This window comes from Marmota monax, unplaced genomic scaffold, assembly GCF_021218885.2.
Source record: "Marmota monax isolate L192 unplaced genomic scaffold, Marmota_monax_Labrador192_F-V1.1 WCK01_AAM20220418_F8-fsc00185, whole genome shotgun sequence".
Lineage (NCBI taxonomy): Eukaryota > Metazoa > Chordata > Mammalia > Rodentia > Sciuridae > Marmota > Marmota monax.
The window spans coordinates 2,380,594-2,399,086 of NW_026693278.1; the positions used below are offsets into that span (position 1 = coordinate 2,380,594).

The 18,493-nt window shown below is 45.6% G+C and overlaps 1 protein-coding gene across 1 annotated transcript in view; it reads left to right on the forward strand.

The window, feature by feature from the left end:
- Positions 1-668: 668 nt before the first annotated feature.
- The window catches only part of Tmem233 (transmembrane protein 233), a 34,723-nt gene continuing 16,898 nt past the window's right edge, over positions 669-18,493 (forward strand). The window contains exon 1 of the mRNA XM_046456540.2: positions 669-929. Within this exon, the coding sequence (XP_046312496.1) occupies positions 669-929 (261 nt within the window). The remainder of the gene's footprint in view (positions 930-18,493) is intronic.

Sequence of the window (18,493 nt, forward strand, 5' to 3'; positions counted from 1 at the left end):
TGCATGACCTAGATGCTGATACAATTGCTGTCTTCACCCCAGTTTCCAAAGTGGATCCCTCTCTCTTCTCTCCATCCCAATTATGTATCTGAGTTGTCTACACCAGCTGGATTCACCTGCATTTCTCGGGTCCTATTGGTGAAAAAAGTGGAGAAGAGAAAAATTCTTTGTTTCCACGTTTGGGAGAAAGTGGAAGGCTCTGGTACAAGCCTTGAGTGACTCCAGTCTCCTGTGCCCTCTGTGGAGTGTGGGAAGCACGGAAAGCCTGTTATCCAATGGATAGGGTGTGGCGGGTCCCCTCTAAAGTATTCAAACTCAGCTGCTTTGGGGGAAAAAAAATGAACTGGCCATCTTTAACCTTCAGACTATGCAGTTTGAAGTGTAAAGGGACTTCTTGGCTTTCACCTGCCCTGAGACTCCGGACCTAGTGTGAGTCGGTGCATCAGTCCAGTGGTTTCTGGGTGTGTTCAGGAGCGCAAGGTCTTCCTCTGCCTTTGCTCCATTTCTCAGGGTAACTGGCTCCTTCTCTTCTCCCTCCCTCCCTCCCTCCTCATGGGGAGGCTCTTGGCCCAGGTCCCTGAGCCCGGGGAAGTGCAGGGGGAGGACGCAGGAAGGGTGAGATCACATCTCCCTGGAGTCCCGCGCAACCGGCTTTTCAGAGCCTCGCCATGAGCCGGCAGACAGAGCCCCACACGGCGCAGACCGTGGGCTCCGCCGTCCTCCCTGAGCAGCCGACTTTGCCCATGTCTCAATACGGCCCCAGCTCGGACTTCAAGGAGGCTTTGGACAGTAGATCCCAGGCCAATGCAGAAGATGAAAAGACGGAGGAGGACATGCCCATGCCCAAGAACTACCTGTGGCTCACCATCGTCTCGTGTTTTTGCCCCGCGTACCCCATTAACATCGTGGCTTTGGTCTTCTCCATCATGGTGAGTGAGCGAGGGCCAGAAGCAGCCCGGGAGGAGAGACCCTCTGGGCTCTTGCGCCTCTCCAGGGCGCCTCTCCTAGGCACCCCCACAAGCTGGCTCTTTGTTGCCCACACCTCCTCCTCACTTTTCCTGGACTCTTGGGCTGTCCCCCCAACCATCAGCACCTCCTCGGCATTCCTAGTGGTTCTCAGACCCCTGACCAAGCCCCCCACTCCTAGCCTATTCCCTGAGCACGCAGTCTCCACGTCCCTTTCCTTGCCCCACCGAGGGCTCTGGCATAATCAGTGCCTGTAACGGTCTCTGACTTGCATTTACTCCTTTCTGTCTTGGCTATGACCAGCGCACCACCTCCACCCCTCTTAGAGGGTCACGAGGGGATCCCCTCCTTGGCTCTGGTGCAGGGCTGTGGCACAGCCCGCCGTCCCCTGGGCCACAGTTTCTTTTCGCTTCTTCTTCTGTCCAGCACCCTTTCTTTGCTCCTCTCCAGCACCGGCTTTCCACTGCTCCCTAGACTGACTCGCACCTGCTACCTCCCCAGGTCTGTCTTGGAAGCCCCCGCGCCAAACGCGTGCTGCTCTTTTACTATGTATACCCCAGCACGTTGTAGTTCCTCTCCCATTTGCTGCACTCCGACTCCGCACAACCTATTTCAAGATGCCATTCCACACTCTGTCCTGCGCTGGGGGCGCTGTGCGAGAAGCACCCGGGACTCCACGCAGGGCGCCGCTCTGCGCGCCCTAGGCGCACCGGACTCTTGGGCTGTGAGCGCTCCTGCCGCTGGTGCCTCCTGTCCTCCCTTAAAGAGTCAGCCCTCTTCCACTCCCGCGCGAACCCCACCAGGAGGGCGACTAAGCTTGTGAGATTCTTGCCTTATTGACTGGAGCAGCTGGCCCGCGGGTGGCGGCGGGGTAAGGTTCGGACTGGCACTGTCCCGGGACAACCCTTGCAGTGGCGCTCCCTCCCCCACAGGCCCACTTCTCCCTCCGCAGGGCCCTCGAACTGCCCGCCTCGGACCTGATTCCGCTCAGTGAAAGTTGCCAGCAACCCAACCCTTCCTCTGCCCACCAGGTCGGCCCCCACGTGCACCCAATTCACCTCTCTGGCAACCACAGAGTCTCCATTTGCACTCGCAGATTGCCCGTACCTAACACCTGGTTCCCAGGCTGTCTGCACCAACTTTCAAGTGCACAGTTTCAACTGCGTGCGTTCAAATTCCGGTTCCACCGCTTGCTAGTTGGGTGGTATCTGGGAATCGCTGCGTCTCTCTGAACCTCGGTTATCTTTGTAAAACCGGAATAATCAATCATAGCCTGGGGTGGCTGTGAGCATTCGTGATATAATTGTAAAGTGCTTGGAACAGTACCTGGCATGGAATCTTTTTAAAATGGCACTTCATGAGACCTGATTCCTGTTTGAAATCAACCCCACCCCGACACACACACACACACACACACACACACACGCACACACACACACACACCACGTTCTATTCTCCCTTCCTTGTCGCTTTTGGTCCAAAGCACTTCTGTCCATCTATTATTTTATTTATTAAGATGGTCACTGTCTGTGTCCCCTCATTAGAATATAAGCTCTATGAGGGCAAGGTGTTGGTCTTGTTTGTGGCTGCTTCTTCCCCACCCAAAAAAGCTTCTGGCACCTTCTGGTAGAGCTTACCAAATATTATGAAAGGAATGCATGCAGGAGGGAAGGGTGTTAATGGATCCTCCTGTCTACTTTGCCCTGGTTTTTTCCCCAAACTGGAGCCTGGAAACCGGAAGCCATCATATCAAGTTCCTTAGGACCAACCAGCCAACTTCCTTTCTTCCTTCCTAACTTCCTAACTTCCTTCCTTCCTTCCTTCCTTCCTTCCTTCCTTCCTCTCCCCCCAAAATCCGCCCTTGGGTTTTATGCAGAGAGGAGCTGGAAGAGATGTAGCAGGCAAATTCTCTATGTGACAGCAGACTGGCTGGCTGGGTACTGGTGCCCACACCCCATCCGGTTTATTAATGAAGCAGCCAATTTGCCCCTTTCCGGTTGCCACTTAGAAATATGCCTAGGAAGGTTTTCCCTTCATTGGTCCCAAATGAGCTAACACAGCAGGTAGTGAGAGGTTGGATACTATTGCTACCACTTTGTGCCCTGGGGGATGACACTGGTACACACTTTGAATAGAAACCTCTTTTTCTAACTCCTGCCTCTCGGTTCCTTCTTCACTCCCATGCCCCACTTTTTTCCATAGTTTTATTGCAAAAGATTATTTTACTATCAGAACCCAGACCCCAGAGACAGAGGCTGATTGTGGGACACCTTCATACCTTTTGAAAATCTTGGTTCCTTCTCCTCTAGAATGGGAATGTGGACACTGTTTCATATTGAGCAAAACTGTTGTAAGAATGAAACCAAATAAAGCTTGTCACGCCCCCAGCACTGTGCTAGGAATGTGCAATTACTGACAGACAGATGGGTAGATTTGGAATCTGGAGACATCGTATGTCACATATGAAAACAAGCAGAACATCAAACAAGCGAGAACAAACCACCCTCCCTATTTGGAAGGATTTCCCTCATTGAAACAGTACAGATCTGGGCTTGATTCCTTTCTATAAAGATTCCAGATTTATTGTTGGTGGTGGTGGTGGTGGTATTTTTTCCTTTTACGCTAAGCTACCTCTCCAGTCATTTTTTTTTAAAAAAAGGTTTATTTTTTAATTGCAGGTGGACACAATACATTTGTTGTATTTTTATGTGGTGCTAAGGATCAAACTCAGTGCCTCACTCATGCTAGGCGAACACTGTACCTCTGAGCCACGACCCCAGCCTCTCCCCAGATCTTTGTATTTATTTATTTGTGTTTTTTTTTTTTTGAGACCAGGTGTTGTTAAATTGCTAAGGTTGACCTCGAACTTTTGATCCTCCTACCTCAGCCTCCTGAGTTGCTGGGATTGCAGGCATGTGCCATCATGACAGGTTAAAGTTTCCAAAATCTGAGGGGCAAAGAAGAGGAGGAAGGGTGTGCAGGGGAAGGTGACACCCATTTTCTTGTTGCTAATAACACAATACCACAGACTAGGTCATTTATTTGTTAGAAAGAGAGAGGTTGTAAAGTTTAGATCAGGAATATCCTCCAATGCTTTAGTGTGTTGGTCCCCGGTGCAGGAAGGTTCAGAGGTGGGGTTTTGGAGAAGAGATTGTATCATGAGGGCTCTGACCTCATCACCGTATTAGTCAATTAGTGAATTAATGATTTGAATGGACTATTGGGAGGTGATGGAAATTTTAGGAGGTAGGACCCAGTTGAAGGAAGTAGGTCACTGAGGGCATGTCCTGGGAAGGTAATTCTGTGTCTTTCCTCTCTCCATCTCTCTCTCTCTATTTCTTCTTCCTGCCAGCCATGAGCTAAGCAACACTCCTCTGCCACACCCTTCTGCCATCATGTTCTGCCTCACCTGAGGCCCAGAGCAACGCAGCCAGGCAACCAGGGACTGAGACCCCGGAAGCTGTGAGCCCAAATAAATCTTTTCTCCTCTGAATAATTTTTCTCAGGTAGTTGTCACAGTGACGAAAAGCTGACTGAACACAGAGGTTTCATTTGGTCCAAGGTCAGGGGGCCACATCTAGTGATGAGCTAGCTGGCAGAGTCCTGAGGTAGCACAGGGTATCTCATGACCAGAGACAGGCAGCACTCCAGAGACCTGGACAAAGTGGCTTTACGGCAGACCCTCCCTCTACATGACTCACTTGCTCACTAACCCAGTAATCCATTTATGACGTGAATGGATTAATCCATTCATAAGGACAGAGTAAGAATCACTTCTTAGTGGTCCCAACTGGCCCAAACGCTTAATACCTCATAATGAAGATTAAGTTTCAGCATGAGTTTTGGAGGGGACACACCATTTCCAAATCACAGCAGTGGTCATCCAATCCCGCTGGGTAGACACTTTCCCTAAGGTGTCTTGTGGTGTTCTGTCCTGGCTGTTTTCAAATCTCACTTATCTGTAATCCATGACAAGTCTGGGTACAGCAACGGTGTGGCTGGGGGTCCTGACTGGAGTCGCACCATTTCTTAGGAAGGCACTTGGAAATGTGGGGGAGCGCTTGTGGGAATGTCACTGATTTGAGACATCTGGCATTTGATGAAAAGAGCCAAAGTGCTAATACCTTGCAATGCTAGGAACTGAAGAATTGATGAACCCCAAATACCAGTTGGTACCCCAATGAAGAAACACCCTAAGAGAATACAAATTGATATAAATGTGGATGGGTGAAATACAGGAGAAGGCTCAAGATAACTAGTTCCCAGAATGGTAAAAATAGCCGACAGTCCCCAAGCCATCAATACCTTAATTTATTTCTTAAACCAAGTCTGGGGAGCCTTCAGTAAAATTATGAAGTTGGAGTAGGTGGTGGACAATAAAACTTCACTGAAAAATACACACTGGAGATGAGTGTTCTTCAAGCTGTCAGCCTCTGTGTTCTTCTGTCACCCAATGTGCAGCCATTATGCCATTATGTCGCAGCAGATCACAGATGAGTCCCCAGATGGCACATCTTATTGTGTTGGAACGTTGGTGGGTCTAGTATTGCCTGCGGCAGGAACACAGAAGCCTTTGTTCATCTGTTTGTTGTTATTGCTTGTTTTTTGTTGTATTTTGGGTTCCTTGGTTTGTTTTATACCAGGGACTGAACCCAGGGGCACTTTACCACATCCCCTGCCCTTTTATTTATTTATTTATTTATTATTTTGGGACAGGGTCCCACAATGTTGCTTAGGGCCTTGCTAAGTTGCTGAGACTGGCCCCAAACTTGTGATCCTCCTGCCTTGGCCTTCCAAGTCACTGGGATTATAGGCCTGCACCACTGGGCCTGGCTCCTCTATGTATTGAAAGTGCATTTAATTTGTACTCAACAGAGGGGGACGTATATCTCAAGAGTACCACTCCCAGTCTATAGTGGACCAGTTGGGACCACTGCAGACTGAGCTACTGCTGGCCCATATGGCACCTTCCTGTGAATTTCCATGCAGACATAGCTCTGCACCAGGGCACAGTCTGGTAGGCGGGGCACAGGCTGGCTTTCGGGCTTCTTTTGTCATGTTCTCTCCCATCCTTGGTTATCTCTGTTTATTCCATCTGAAAAGAACCCCATGATTTCTCAATGAGGCCCCCATTATGGAGAAAGAATACTTGTTCTTTCGACAAATGTTTATTGAGCACCTATTTTGTGCCGGGCTAGGCTCCAGGCCCTGGTACTCCTTCTGATTCTTCTTTTTCCGTTTTTCTTGAGACCGGACCTTGTTACAATGCCCAGGCTGATCTCAAACTACTGGACTCAAACTATCCCCCTGTCTCAGTTTTCTAAATAGCTGGGAATACAGGCCTATCTATACCACCGTGCCCGGCTAGGTTTTCTCCTTCTGTCGAGGGGTAAACAAACTAGCAAGGTCTCTGCTCTTCTAGATCTGGAAGGAGTGAGGTCCCAGGAAAGTTTCAAGAATGTTGGCAAATTTAGGGTGAGTTCACTATCTACTGGTTTTGTTACTGGAATTCGCTCCCTGATTCAGAAGACGTATCCGAGTCCATGGCCAAGGCCTAATTCTCAATGACATCTGAAGCACTGACCACTCTAATCGTGGATACAAGATATCCCATGCCTTTTGATTTGGGGGTTTATGAGCCTTCTTTCAGCAGAACTTCTTCTCCTTTTATTTCTGCAGAAACATTTTTAGAGACCACCCATTGGGGTTCAAATTCATTTCTGCTGTTGGTTATGTCTGTGGTTCTAAGCATGTGTCTTGGTCTTTCTGGAGTTTGGTTTTTATGTCCTGTAAGACAGGAACCCCCTGGGTTCAATTCCTGGTATAAAACAAACAAACAAACCCAAAATACAACAAATAATAAGGGGTTGTGATAGGACTTATCCAAGTGCAATTGTGGAGATTAAATGATAAAAGACAAAAGTTTTCAGCTCCCTACCTGGAATACAACTAGGGCTCAAAAAGTGTTGATGATGTTGATGATGATGACGATGATAGTGATGATAGTGGTGGTGATGATAATGATGTGGTGATGGTGATGGTGATGGTGGTGATGGTGGTAGTGGTGGTGGTGGTAAGTGTCTATTCTAGAAATACAAGCCATTAACTTTTCCAGTAGTAGTTTTTCTGCTTTAATAGTGACTAAAAAATTTGATAAAAATAAAAAACATGACCATGCCACTGGAATAAATACCTGTTGTCACCTCAAGGTAAATATTAATGCTAAATTGAAAATACACCAAGGAGGACTTACGGTTCAGCGTGGAATATTGAAAATAACTGTTTTTATTTCTTCGCTCCCTTCTGATACCATTTTAAATTACAGTACGTGAATTTAAAAAGGATATAACACCTAAGGACAAATTAGGTCAGGAGAAGAAATAAGGGAGGTGACAAAATTTTAGAGGCTTGAAAACGGCAGGCTGAAACCTAAATCCTGCAGAAAGAACGGCCCATAATAAGAAAGTGGGTTTTCCCTGCAAAACTCTAGAAAGGTTCAGAAATTGGAGGTATGAACTGAAGGTATCGCCTTTGACGGTAGGAAGGAGAGGTAGGGCTGAAGACAGGAGGGGTCCTTGAGAGTCTGTTTAAGACATCGTTAGACAATCAGAGATTGTCTGCCACCCCCAAGAAGCAGGCAATGGCTCCTTCCCAACTCTGACAGGACATGAGGCTGACTGGTGAGATTGAGGAGGATGATCCTAGACCCAGTCACCGCTGAGGCAGAGTCGAGGTGTCCTGTTGAAGACAGGATTGATGGAAAGTGGGTGTGGAGGAAAAAATGATTTTGCCCACATTTGACTCCCTTCTTCTGGCATCCAGATAGGAGATTGGAAAATTTCCTTTCCAAGGATGGGACTGGTTCAAAAGAAAAAAAAAAAAAAAAAAAACCTTAGGAGTCTTGCAGAGAAGTGATGGAATCCACACCCTATCCTCCCACAGGATGCCCTGGCACCAACCAGCTCCATCCTTACACATAAAACTCCCAAGAAGTTTTCCAGTATCTCCCTTTCATATACGAAGAGACAGCCAGAGACTGTTTAGATGCTGAAGAAATTCTTCTGAAAGAAGAGAACTGTGGTTTACAGGTGAAATGAAGTAAAGGAAATAATTCAAGGAATAGAAGGATTCAAGAATAAATGATTAGCCCCTTCAGAGGGACATTTAACCTTGTCGTGCCCACAAGACAGAAACAGGTTGGGAAAAAAGTAAAACAATCTGAGAAGCAAAACAGAGTTCTTAGCCATTAAAAAACCGAGGGTGGGATTTAAAAAAAAAATAGTAGAAGCATTGGGAGTTACTGTCTAGGGAACTCAAGGAAGTAAATGCCCAAATTCACAAAGATGGAAAATATGGAAGCAACCCAAGTATCCATCAGTGGAGGAGTACAGAACCAAAATGTGATGCATTCATACAGAGGAATATTGTTAGGTTTTAAAAGGAAAGAAATTCTAGCACATTCTACGACCTGGATGCACCTTGGAGACATTATGTTAAGTAAAGCTAGTCGCCAAAGAGCAACTATTATATGATTATATGATTCCACTCAGATGAAGTACCTAGAGTAGTCAAATCCACAGAGACAGAAAGGAGAAAATAATTCCAAGAAATATAACATTCCCAGAAAGTTCCAGAAAAAGAAAATGGAAGAGAGGAAATTATTAAATCAATAACATGAGAAAAATTCCCCCATGCATTTTCAGATTAAAAGGATCTGGATGAAACAAGATACACAGCAAGACACACAAGGGTGAAATTTCAGATACAAGGACACAATTTCTCTCCAAATAGGGATTCATCAGGCCCTCAGAGTTTGTATCCATAATACTGAAAGCTAGACAATAGTGAGAAAATGACCTCAAAACCCCGAAGGAAAATTATTTCCAACATCTATTCTATACCCATCCAAATAGTCATTCAGGGGAGAAAGAAGAATAAAGACATTTCCAAACATTTAAGATGTCAAAAAAATAAAATGCCTCCCAGCAACTTTTCGGAGGAAGCCTTGGGAACCATGAAGATGGGTTTTCCCTCAAAAGGGGAGAAAATCAAGAAAGAGGAAGACATAGGATCTAGAAAAAGCACCCAACACAGAAAAGAGGCAAAGTTAATACTCCTCAAAACTAGGCAATCCGTCTCATGAACCCTCAGACGACGGAGCTGATGATGGATGGATGGTGGAAAGCCACTGTCCCAACCCATCATCTGGCCATGGGCTGGCCTGGGAAGCCACAGAACTGCCCTGAACCTGACCACACCTGCCCCGGAAGACAAGGTTGGTAGTCACGAAGAAAATAAATACCCACGGGCTGAAAGACAAACCAAACTGGGGGTTCTTTCTGCCTGACCCGGACTCCACCAGGGACAGCTCATCCATCAAAACTGTGTTTCAGGAGGACTTTCCAAAGGGTTTCCCTTTTTTCCAGTGATCAGGGACAAATCTGGAAATATCAAGTCTTAATCCGATCAACTTGCAGGGCTGGATGCCACCTGTTGTTGGAGGTGTGAACGCTGAATACTACGTGTTAGGTCTCTCCAAGGGACTTCTCCCAACCCTCTCTGGTTCCCTGTGATTGCCACCTGAGAAGTGGGGCATTAAGGTCACGGATCCTTGTGATTTGTTTCTTATTACTCTCTGTGCTTGAAGCCCGTAGAGCTTTCAGTGTTGTGGATACAGACAAGACCTTGTCTGAGTGTGTCACCGTGTGAAAGCTCCCTTCCGGAAACCCAGATGTCATAGATCGGCATGTCACCCAAGCAGGCTCTGCCTCTTTGGCCACTTTCCTGAGTTCCGCCACCACGTGGGAGAGGGTGGCCATGCACCCTTGGTATTTGGGGATCTAGAATGTAAACTGTAGTGGAAATCCTCAGTCCTTGGTTGTTGGTGATACAGACTAGGTCTATTTCAAGATGTTGATCTGCGTGTTCCTATCAAAGAATTTATATTTTAAATCCCATTTAGATTTACTGATGAAATGCTATAATGGCTGGACTTATTATAATACACAATGGGGGGGTATATGTAAAGTTAAAAAAAAAAAAAGATTGGCTACTAATGAGTGGTTGTTGGAGCTAGGTTATAGGAACAAAGGAATTCACTAGATTACCCTGTCAACTTTTGGATACTTTTGAAATCTTCCATAATAAAAAGAAAAGGGTTGGAGGGAAGGAAAGATGAATTTTAAAAAAAACTCTCTTCCAAAGTGATTAAATACTACCCAGATGGGTGACAAATAATAATAATAATAATAATAAATTATTATTATTATTAATAGCACAACACATGTAATCAAAATAGAGAATTGTTAAATCATCTAGCCAAACAGGACATGGTGGAGGCGGAGTTTATCACTAACTAATAAAAAAATTATTTCTGACTTAGAATGCATGGAATTCCATGATGACCCAAAGTCATCATAGATACCTTTGGATAATCACCAAGGCAAGGCCAGGTAGGATTTGCATCCTAGAACAAGCGTCTCAAGCTGTCATCACCTGCGGATCTTATTAAAATACAGACTCCACTTCTTTTTCAAGGCTAAATTGGAAAGTCATCTCCTCTGTGAAGCCTTTCTTAGTGACCCTCTCTCCCGCGCGCCCTCAACTGGAGCCTCACTGGCCCCTGAACGGCTTTCCCTTGGGCTCTCTTTACTTCTTGGCATGGGTTTGTGTGAGTCCTGTGGGGTAGCTCCGTCACCTAGCACAATTCCAGGCACATGGTCAGCAGGTAATGAATGTTTGGTGAATGAATGAATGAACAGACATAATTCTGTTCTATGATTCCCTTCCCTTCTCTAGTAATGGCCTTCATTTCTGCCAATAACTTTTCTGGAAAATATCCAGGAGACCCAGGACAATGCCGAGGGTGACGGAGAGACTGGCCAAGGCTCAGCTCCCTAGGATAATTTTCCTGGCTGGTCTGGAGCTCACAGGTATCCTCACACTCTGGACTAACAGGTCCGTATTTGGAAACTGGCCTTTAGTCTCAGCTTGCTCGTTCAAGACTTGCTATTTGTCCATTCAAACCTCCTTATCCAGAAAAGGGATGGTTCAGCTCATAAACTGAATACGCCTGCAATCTTCCGGTTCAGGAAGGTCAAGAGCCAAGCCAGACTTTCCAAAGCAGCGCTTCTCAGACGGCTGGTTCTGCCTGATGTTCATACATCTTCCCAAAGGGGCTGGGGCTGGAGGAGGCTGAACTTGACATGCCCCAGGCTAGTTAAGCGTCCCTTTCATTTGGAGCTTCATGGAGAGTTTGGCCAACGGCTGTGGCTTGTGGCTCTTCAGTGGGGCACAGGGCATTTAGTAAGCAGGTTGCTGGGAATCCTTTGACCATAAGGCTAAGATGCGGCAGATGCTGCACACTTCAGGGAATACTGCTCTTAATGACTCAGTGGATTTCACTGGAATGGGCCGAGCGGTTGTTGAGGTGGGACTGCTGCAGGGTGCTCCATCCCCAGTGCTCTGTGGACCCACCTTAAAATCACAAAAGGGTTCTTAATGGATCTCGCTAGCCAAGCTTTTGTTGATTTCTTCCTCCTTCTCTCTCTCTCTCTCTCTCTCTCTCTCCCTCCCTCCCTCCCTCCCTCAAATGAAATTCAGGACCTTGTCTTTGTATTTCCTTTACCCTTTATGTCACATCTCCCGCCCATCCATCTGAAGGACACCACCTACCTACTCTCTCTTTGCATAATTTTATTTGTTCTTTGTTCTGGATTTTTCCTACAGAAGTGTGGTATTACTGTTATGCTTGTTACGTATTTTTCCATGGTCTCTAAAGCACTTCTGTGTTGACACTGTTTTCACCTGTGCCTCACCAAATCCCAGCAAGGTTTGCAAGAAAGCGGCTCTCACCATTTCCCCATGAGAAAACGGAGGCTCAGACAGGTGACATCAGTGGACGAAATGAAACACCACAGTCCTTGTCTCCATGCAGTTTACAGTCTAGTTGCTTGAAGTATTATAAAGGGCTGGCTATGATTTGTCCTTTGGTGGGGACATGGCTTTGATGGTCTGAAAGCTTTCTCTTTTAATAGACTCACCCCATCAATAAAGGAGCATCCTATAATACTGTCCATCAAGCCTGACAGAATGCCTCCCTCCCTTTTGGCTTTTTGATAGACAGGCAAAAGATAATTCTCACTTGTCCTTGAAGATGTTTATAGGGAGGAGAAAGAGCAAAGGCCCAAGATGAGTTAATGATGATCAAGAGGAAATGCACTTGTCATCTGGAAACCCAGTCTCAGAATTCCCAGAAATACCTGTAGGTGCAAAAACTCAGGAGCAAGCAAAAACCTAAACAAAAAATTCTAAAGTCATCTGAAAACTCAGGCTTTATTACTAAAAATATGTACTAAGTGCCCACAAACATCAGGCTATTTGGATGGTAGCCTTCTATCTGGGAGTTTAGACTCTGAAACAGCACCGATCTATATAAAGAAACTTCTTCAATCTGCACAAAAGGACCTCGGGCTGCCCTGAGAGACTGATGTCATTCTACAGGTATGTGTGGAGGGCAGGAGTCGGGGAGAAGGGCAGAGAGAAAGAGACAAATGTAAGGACAGACGGAGAGACAGCAAGACAGAGGCAGAGATTAATCATTTGTTTCCCAATGGCCAGATATGTCTCAGACATGCAAAGGCAAGAAGAGGAATCGTCATGGCTTTGAAAGAGAAGAGATGGTTTGAATAAAAGGAACGTGTTCTAAAATTAGAGTTTCAGAATGGCAATTCAACAAATCAGAATATTTGGTATACTCACATAGCAAAAATAAACAAATAAATAATAAGTTAGAAAAAAATTTTAGTTGTAGATGGACACAATATCTTAATTTATTTATTTATTTTTATGTGGTGCTGAGAATCAAACCCAGTGCCTCACACGCACCAGGCAAGTGCTCTACCAGTGAGCCACAACCCCAGACCAAGATTTTATTTTTTGAAAGACCAGAAACAAACTTTAGTACATATGTAAGATTTGTACCAAAAAAAACTTCAGCAAGAGGTTAAAATTGAAAACCAGGGTCTGGGGTTGTGGCTCAGTGGTAGAGCACTTGCCTTGCATGTGTGAGACCCTGGGTTCGATCCTCAGCATCACATAAAAAAATAAGTGAAATAAAGATATTTTGTCCAACTACAACTAAAAAATATACATATATTTTAAAAAAACAATTGAAAACCATTAATGAAATGGAAAGGCAGAATATTACATACTAAATGTTCATCCCAGCATTAGTTATAAAATATAAAATGTGTTAACATGAAAATATAGTGCCTAGCACACAGCAACTGCTTAATTGATATTTTTGTTGTCGTTATTATAAATATGAAAAATTTGAGATTGATATAATTATTGATTCCAATACAGAACATTGACTAAATAAAATATAATACATTCTGTGTGTGGCATGGGACATTATGTAAGTTCTAGAATCATACTTTTGAAGAATTCTCATAAGGACATACTTAAAGGATGTCCCACACCCTTTATTGATCTCCACACAGACAAGTGTGCATACCTGTAATCCCAACAACTCTGGAGGCTAAGGGAGGAGGATTGCAAGACCCTGTCTCAAAATCAGAAATAAAAATGGCTGGGGATGTGGCTCAGTGGGTCAATTCCCTCGGGTTCAATTCCCAATAGCAAAAAAAAAAAAAAAAAAGTATCCTCATATCCTTTTATATGCAAGAAATGAACAGGGGAGGACAGACAGTGTTGGAAATATTCCAAAATGTCTATGGACCATACACAAATTAGCAAGTAAACAAGGTCCCTTTAGAGGAGAGACAAGTACCCAAGTACCGCAAAGAGAATAAAAAGTCTGAGAGAAGGACCAGTGGAGGCGGATGGCGGAGAGAAGAGGCACTACTTTGGAAAGAGTGACTTGCAAAGCTGAAGGCTGAGAAGCCCGCCCTGGGAATGTCAGGCAGCAGACAGGGCGCGGGGAAGCTCCCACTCAGGACCCTCACAACACGCTACCTGAAGCCCCCTCCTGTGAGGGGAAACAGGGCCATCTCGTGGTTAAAGTGAGGAAGATAGGCGACCGCAGGGGATTGCAAGACCTTGAAAAGAAAGCCCACGGTTTTGAGCATGCGCAGTAGCCCAAGGGAGTGACCTAAAGTTAACTTGTTGCTCATTAACATATCATTAACCTTGCAGTTTTCTCCCAATCAGTGCATTTTGAGGGGTGGGAGGGGGGGACGAGAGCAGGAAGAAACTTAGGCCTGGGTAGAAGGAAAGTAATTGTATAAAATTCAGCTGTCAATCAAGGTGCCAATCAACCCCAGATCCACTCAGACTTGAAGGGAGAGAACTAGCCCAATAAAAGTGAGCTTCATTGTGTAGACGGGTCCTTGAACTACTTCGCAGCTTGGCTGACTCTGTTCTTCCAGAGTATTATCTTGCTACTCCCAAAGAGTTACTTACAAATAAACCTTTTCCTTGCCAGCCAACGTTTTACTCTTGCTCAATTCTTTGCCCAGGGACAAGAACCTGGACCTGGACCCCTAAGACCCCAACCCTTGTGCCAGAAACAGGAAGATTGGTGAAGGAACAGGAAATGCAAAGGCCCCGGGATAGCAATAAACTTCCAAGCACATGTGCTATCATCCATGTTATCCACTTAAAACGAGTTTGTCTCCCCTAGGAAGGAACCCCAGGGTAGGCCACGTAACTGGAAACTGGGTCCTCTGTCAGCCAGTGAGCTATCCCTCAAGAACTCTTAACAGACCTTTCTTCTTGGTCTGAATCTCATCATTCTGATGTTTTGATTTTCATTTCCCAATAAGTAATGGTGCTTGGCATCTTTTCATGTGCTTATTGACCATTTTTATATCATCTTCAGAGAAATGTGCATTAGCCAATTTTTCATTGGGTCATTCTAAATTGTTGGATTATAACAGCTCTTTACATATTCTGGACATGTGGATATCCGATTGGCAAACACATTGTCCTCTTTTGTGGGTCTTCTGGGTCTTGCTTCTTTCACTGCTTTACAGACCTTGCTGGAGAGGTCTGGTTTTGTGTCAGAGTCTTTAGTGAAACATCTCCTGTTCTTGCCTCTGTCCCCTCTCTCCTTTGGCTCCCAACATGAACACTCGGCTGGGGACAGATTCCATTGCAGACACCACGTCAGTTCCGAATCTGAATGGAGTTCAAACTCCAGAGTTTGCATCCTGGTTCTGCTCCTTATCCTCACTTCTCTGAGCCTGGATTCTCCTACTCAGACATTGGGAATATGAATGCCAAACTCTCTGCATTGTTTTCACAATTAAAGGTTACAAGGCTGGGCTCCCTCACACTCATTATCTCATTGAAGCCTCACACCAGCCCACGTAGTAGGTAGCCTCCTCCCCATGTCACAAAGGAGGAAAGCAGGGTTTCACAGAGATCCCCACAGGGGCTCATTTTCGTTTGAGTCTAGCTCTTACCCATATTAAAGATCCATATGACTGCTTTCTAACATTGTCTGCAAGAACACTGGGCATAGTGCAATTCATGTGCATATCCTCATATACTGGTGGCAGGCTTGGGAGTAGGACAGTTTCCACTTAAAGGGAAATGTTTAGTGACTCTGGCTTAGGAAATGAAGAAGACCCCACCAATGTTCCCCACTGCAGGGCCGCTGCCTTATTGCCTCCGAGATGCTTCTCCCTGCCTGAAATCTCCTTTTTATTGTTTCATTTTTTTCAAGACTGAGTCTTATTATGTTGCCCACATGGTGTCAAATTTCTAGACTCCAGCCTCAGCCTCCTGAGTAGCTGGGAATTTGGGGCATCCACCCCCCATGCTGGGTTTCCATTTTTAATGTGTCTGAATGGTAACTGTAAGGCTCCTTTTTGAGGGCTGGGACCTTGTCTGCCCCATTCATACGTGGCTGGTGTCCCCAGCCCTTACAACAGGGTTTAGCATATAGTAGTGGCTTAATAAATTCTTAATGAATGAATTAATGAATCGGAAAAGTGGTTTACAATGCTTTCGTCGTCTGGGAAATGTCCCACTAGACCTACTGTCTCCCAGCTAATGGCTGAAAATAGACAATGGTTTCTATTTATTGAATGTTAGCCCCATGCCAGGCCCTGGGCCAAGAGCCCTGGGCAGAGTCATTCGCTGTGCCTGGAGATTCCATGAAGTAGGTACTTCTTTGGCCATCCCAGAAACAGCGTCTGAAGCACAGAGAAGGTAGGCAGCTTGCTTTGGATTCCACAAGTAGGTGGCAGAACCAAGACACAGGCCTGGCACACGAGCTCAGAGCCCCCACGTTCAATCTCCGTAACGCTAACGCCTTCCTGTATTAGACACAAAATCTTCATCTCCAAGGCCAGTGTTAGGTGATGGTCCCCAAACTTCAGTCTCATGGAGGATTCTCCACTCGATAAAACAATCAGAGGCTACAAAGCACTTTTGCCTTTGAGAAACCTAAGAAGTCCTTGTCTGCAAAATTCTCACAGGGAAACAAGTGCATGCCAAAATATTAGGCCAATCTTCCAGGCTTATTTTTTGGTAGAGAACAACAACAACAAAAAACAAAAAACACGATTCAGATAACTAAAAGAATAGAGCAGTTTAGGATCCCAGAAATTGAGCTTCATCTTTTTTTTTTTTTTTTTTTTGGTGAGGGCAGGGGGGTACCAGGGATTGAGCTCAGAGGCACTCAACCACTGAGCCACACCCCCAACCCTATTTTGTATTTTATTTAGAGACAGGGTCTCACTGAGTTGCTTAGGGCCTCGCTGTTGCTGAGACTGGTTTGGAACTCACGATCCTCCTTCTTCAGCCTCCCAAGCTGCTGGGATTCATCTATTTGTTCCCCCAAATATTCTTTTTTACACACCAGCAAATGTCCCCATGGCTAGATGTCTGGGCAAAAGCGTTCATAATGCTGTTTGCAAGTATGCATGATCATAAGCTGGGAAATGAAAACCTGGCTATATGAACTTTCTTCTTTTTCATTAGGAACACACAAGGGAAGGCCCACGTGTCTGACCCTCCATTAGGCACTGGAAATGGAATGATGAGTGTAACAAAGTTGACCTGTGTCTCATGGCGCTCACAGACAGGGGGCAGAGACACTCTGAAGTCAGAAGGCAACTGCATAAAATAACTGTGACTTGAACCACGAGAGTAACAGACCCAGAGAAGAGTCAGAGCTACTGACCATGGTCAGGGGAACTGCTTAAGATGCAGTGGCCTCAGAAGACTGCCCTGAAGTAGGCACTGGCCACATGAGGAAGGAGGGAGAGAACCCCAAGCAGAGAAGATGACCTAGACAAAGACAGGGGTGGGGGGGATGTGGCAGGCAAGGAGGAGGGCTCCCAAGGAGGCTGGGAAGGCCATGATGAGTCCTGGGAGTGTCCCCGCAGGTGGATTTACAGCCATCCCTGCCTACCCACCCTGTTCTCATAGGGCAATGTCAGGTATCAAGAACAGCTCCTTCACCCAGAGGCGTCACTGGCTGCTGGGGCTTCACAGTTACCTGTCCCAGGTGACAGAAACACACCTTCTGTGTCACACCAAAGGGCGAAGGGGGCTTAATGGCCGAGCTGAGTTTATATTGTACTTTTTTTTTTCTTAACATTGGGAACAGTCAGGGAAGCTCTGGGCCAGGGGATGGAGAACGTAAAACATCCACTTAATACATCATCGCTCTCATCTTCATCTGTGAGCATGGGTCAGAATGATGACATCAACAAGAGGTAATGTGCATATTGAGACGTTTTACCAAGTACCGTTCTGAGCAGTTGACTTGCAGTCACTCATTTAATCCAGAAGGACCAGGAGGCTAAAATAAATAAATAACTGATAATTATCTTCCATCAGTAATATTTTGTCTTTGGAAGCCATTTTTTTTAATTTGGTATCAGGGATTGAACCCAGGGGGTGCTTAACCACAGAGCCACATCCCCAGCCCTTTTAATTTATTTATTTATTTATTTGAGACAGGGTCTCACTAAGTAGCTGAGACTGGCCTTGAACTTGTGATCCTCCTGCCTCAGCCTCTCATATAGCTGGGGTTCTAGACGTGCACCACTACACGGGGTCACCCTATTTACCAGTAGCCAAAATTTTATTAAGGTAGAATGAAGTCAGTTCTCTGGCGCTGGGGCTTCACGTAATGCATCCATTCAGGCTCTTAGGCTCTTCCGGATCATATTAAAGTAGGATCTCGTAAAGACTTGGTCAATTCGAGATCTTTTTGCTTAAGTTCATGGCCCCTCTAGCAAGTTGCCTTTGGAAGCAGAGATGTCATTTGCTTCCCCCTCTCTGAGTCTCAGTTTTCTCATTTGTAAAATGAGGGGGTAACACTGCTCTTACCTGCAAGAGGGTTGTTATAAGGATTTGGTTAGGGGATGTATCTAAAGTGGTCAGTACAGGACCTGGCACAGAGTAGGTACTCAATAAATGCCAACTACCATATTAATGCAATTACTGATGATAATATAGCTCCCAACTTCTTTTCCAGTGTAAACCGGAGATGAAACTCTCCCTTGTCACCTCTTTCTCTCTCCCTTCCCTCTCCTCCTGCCTC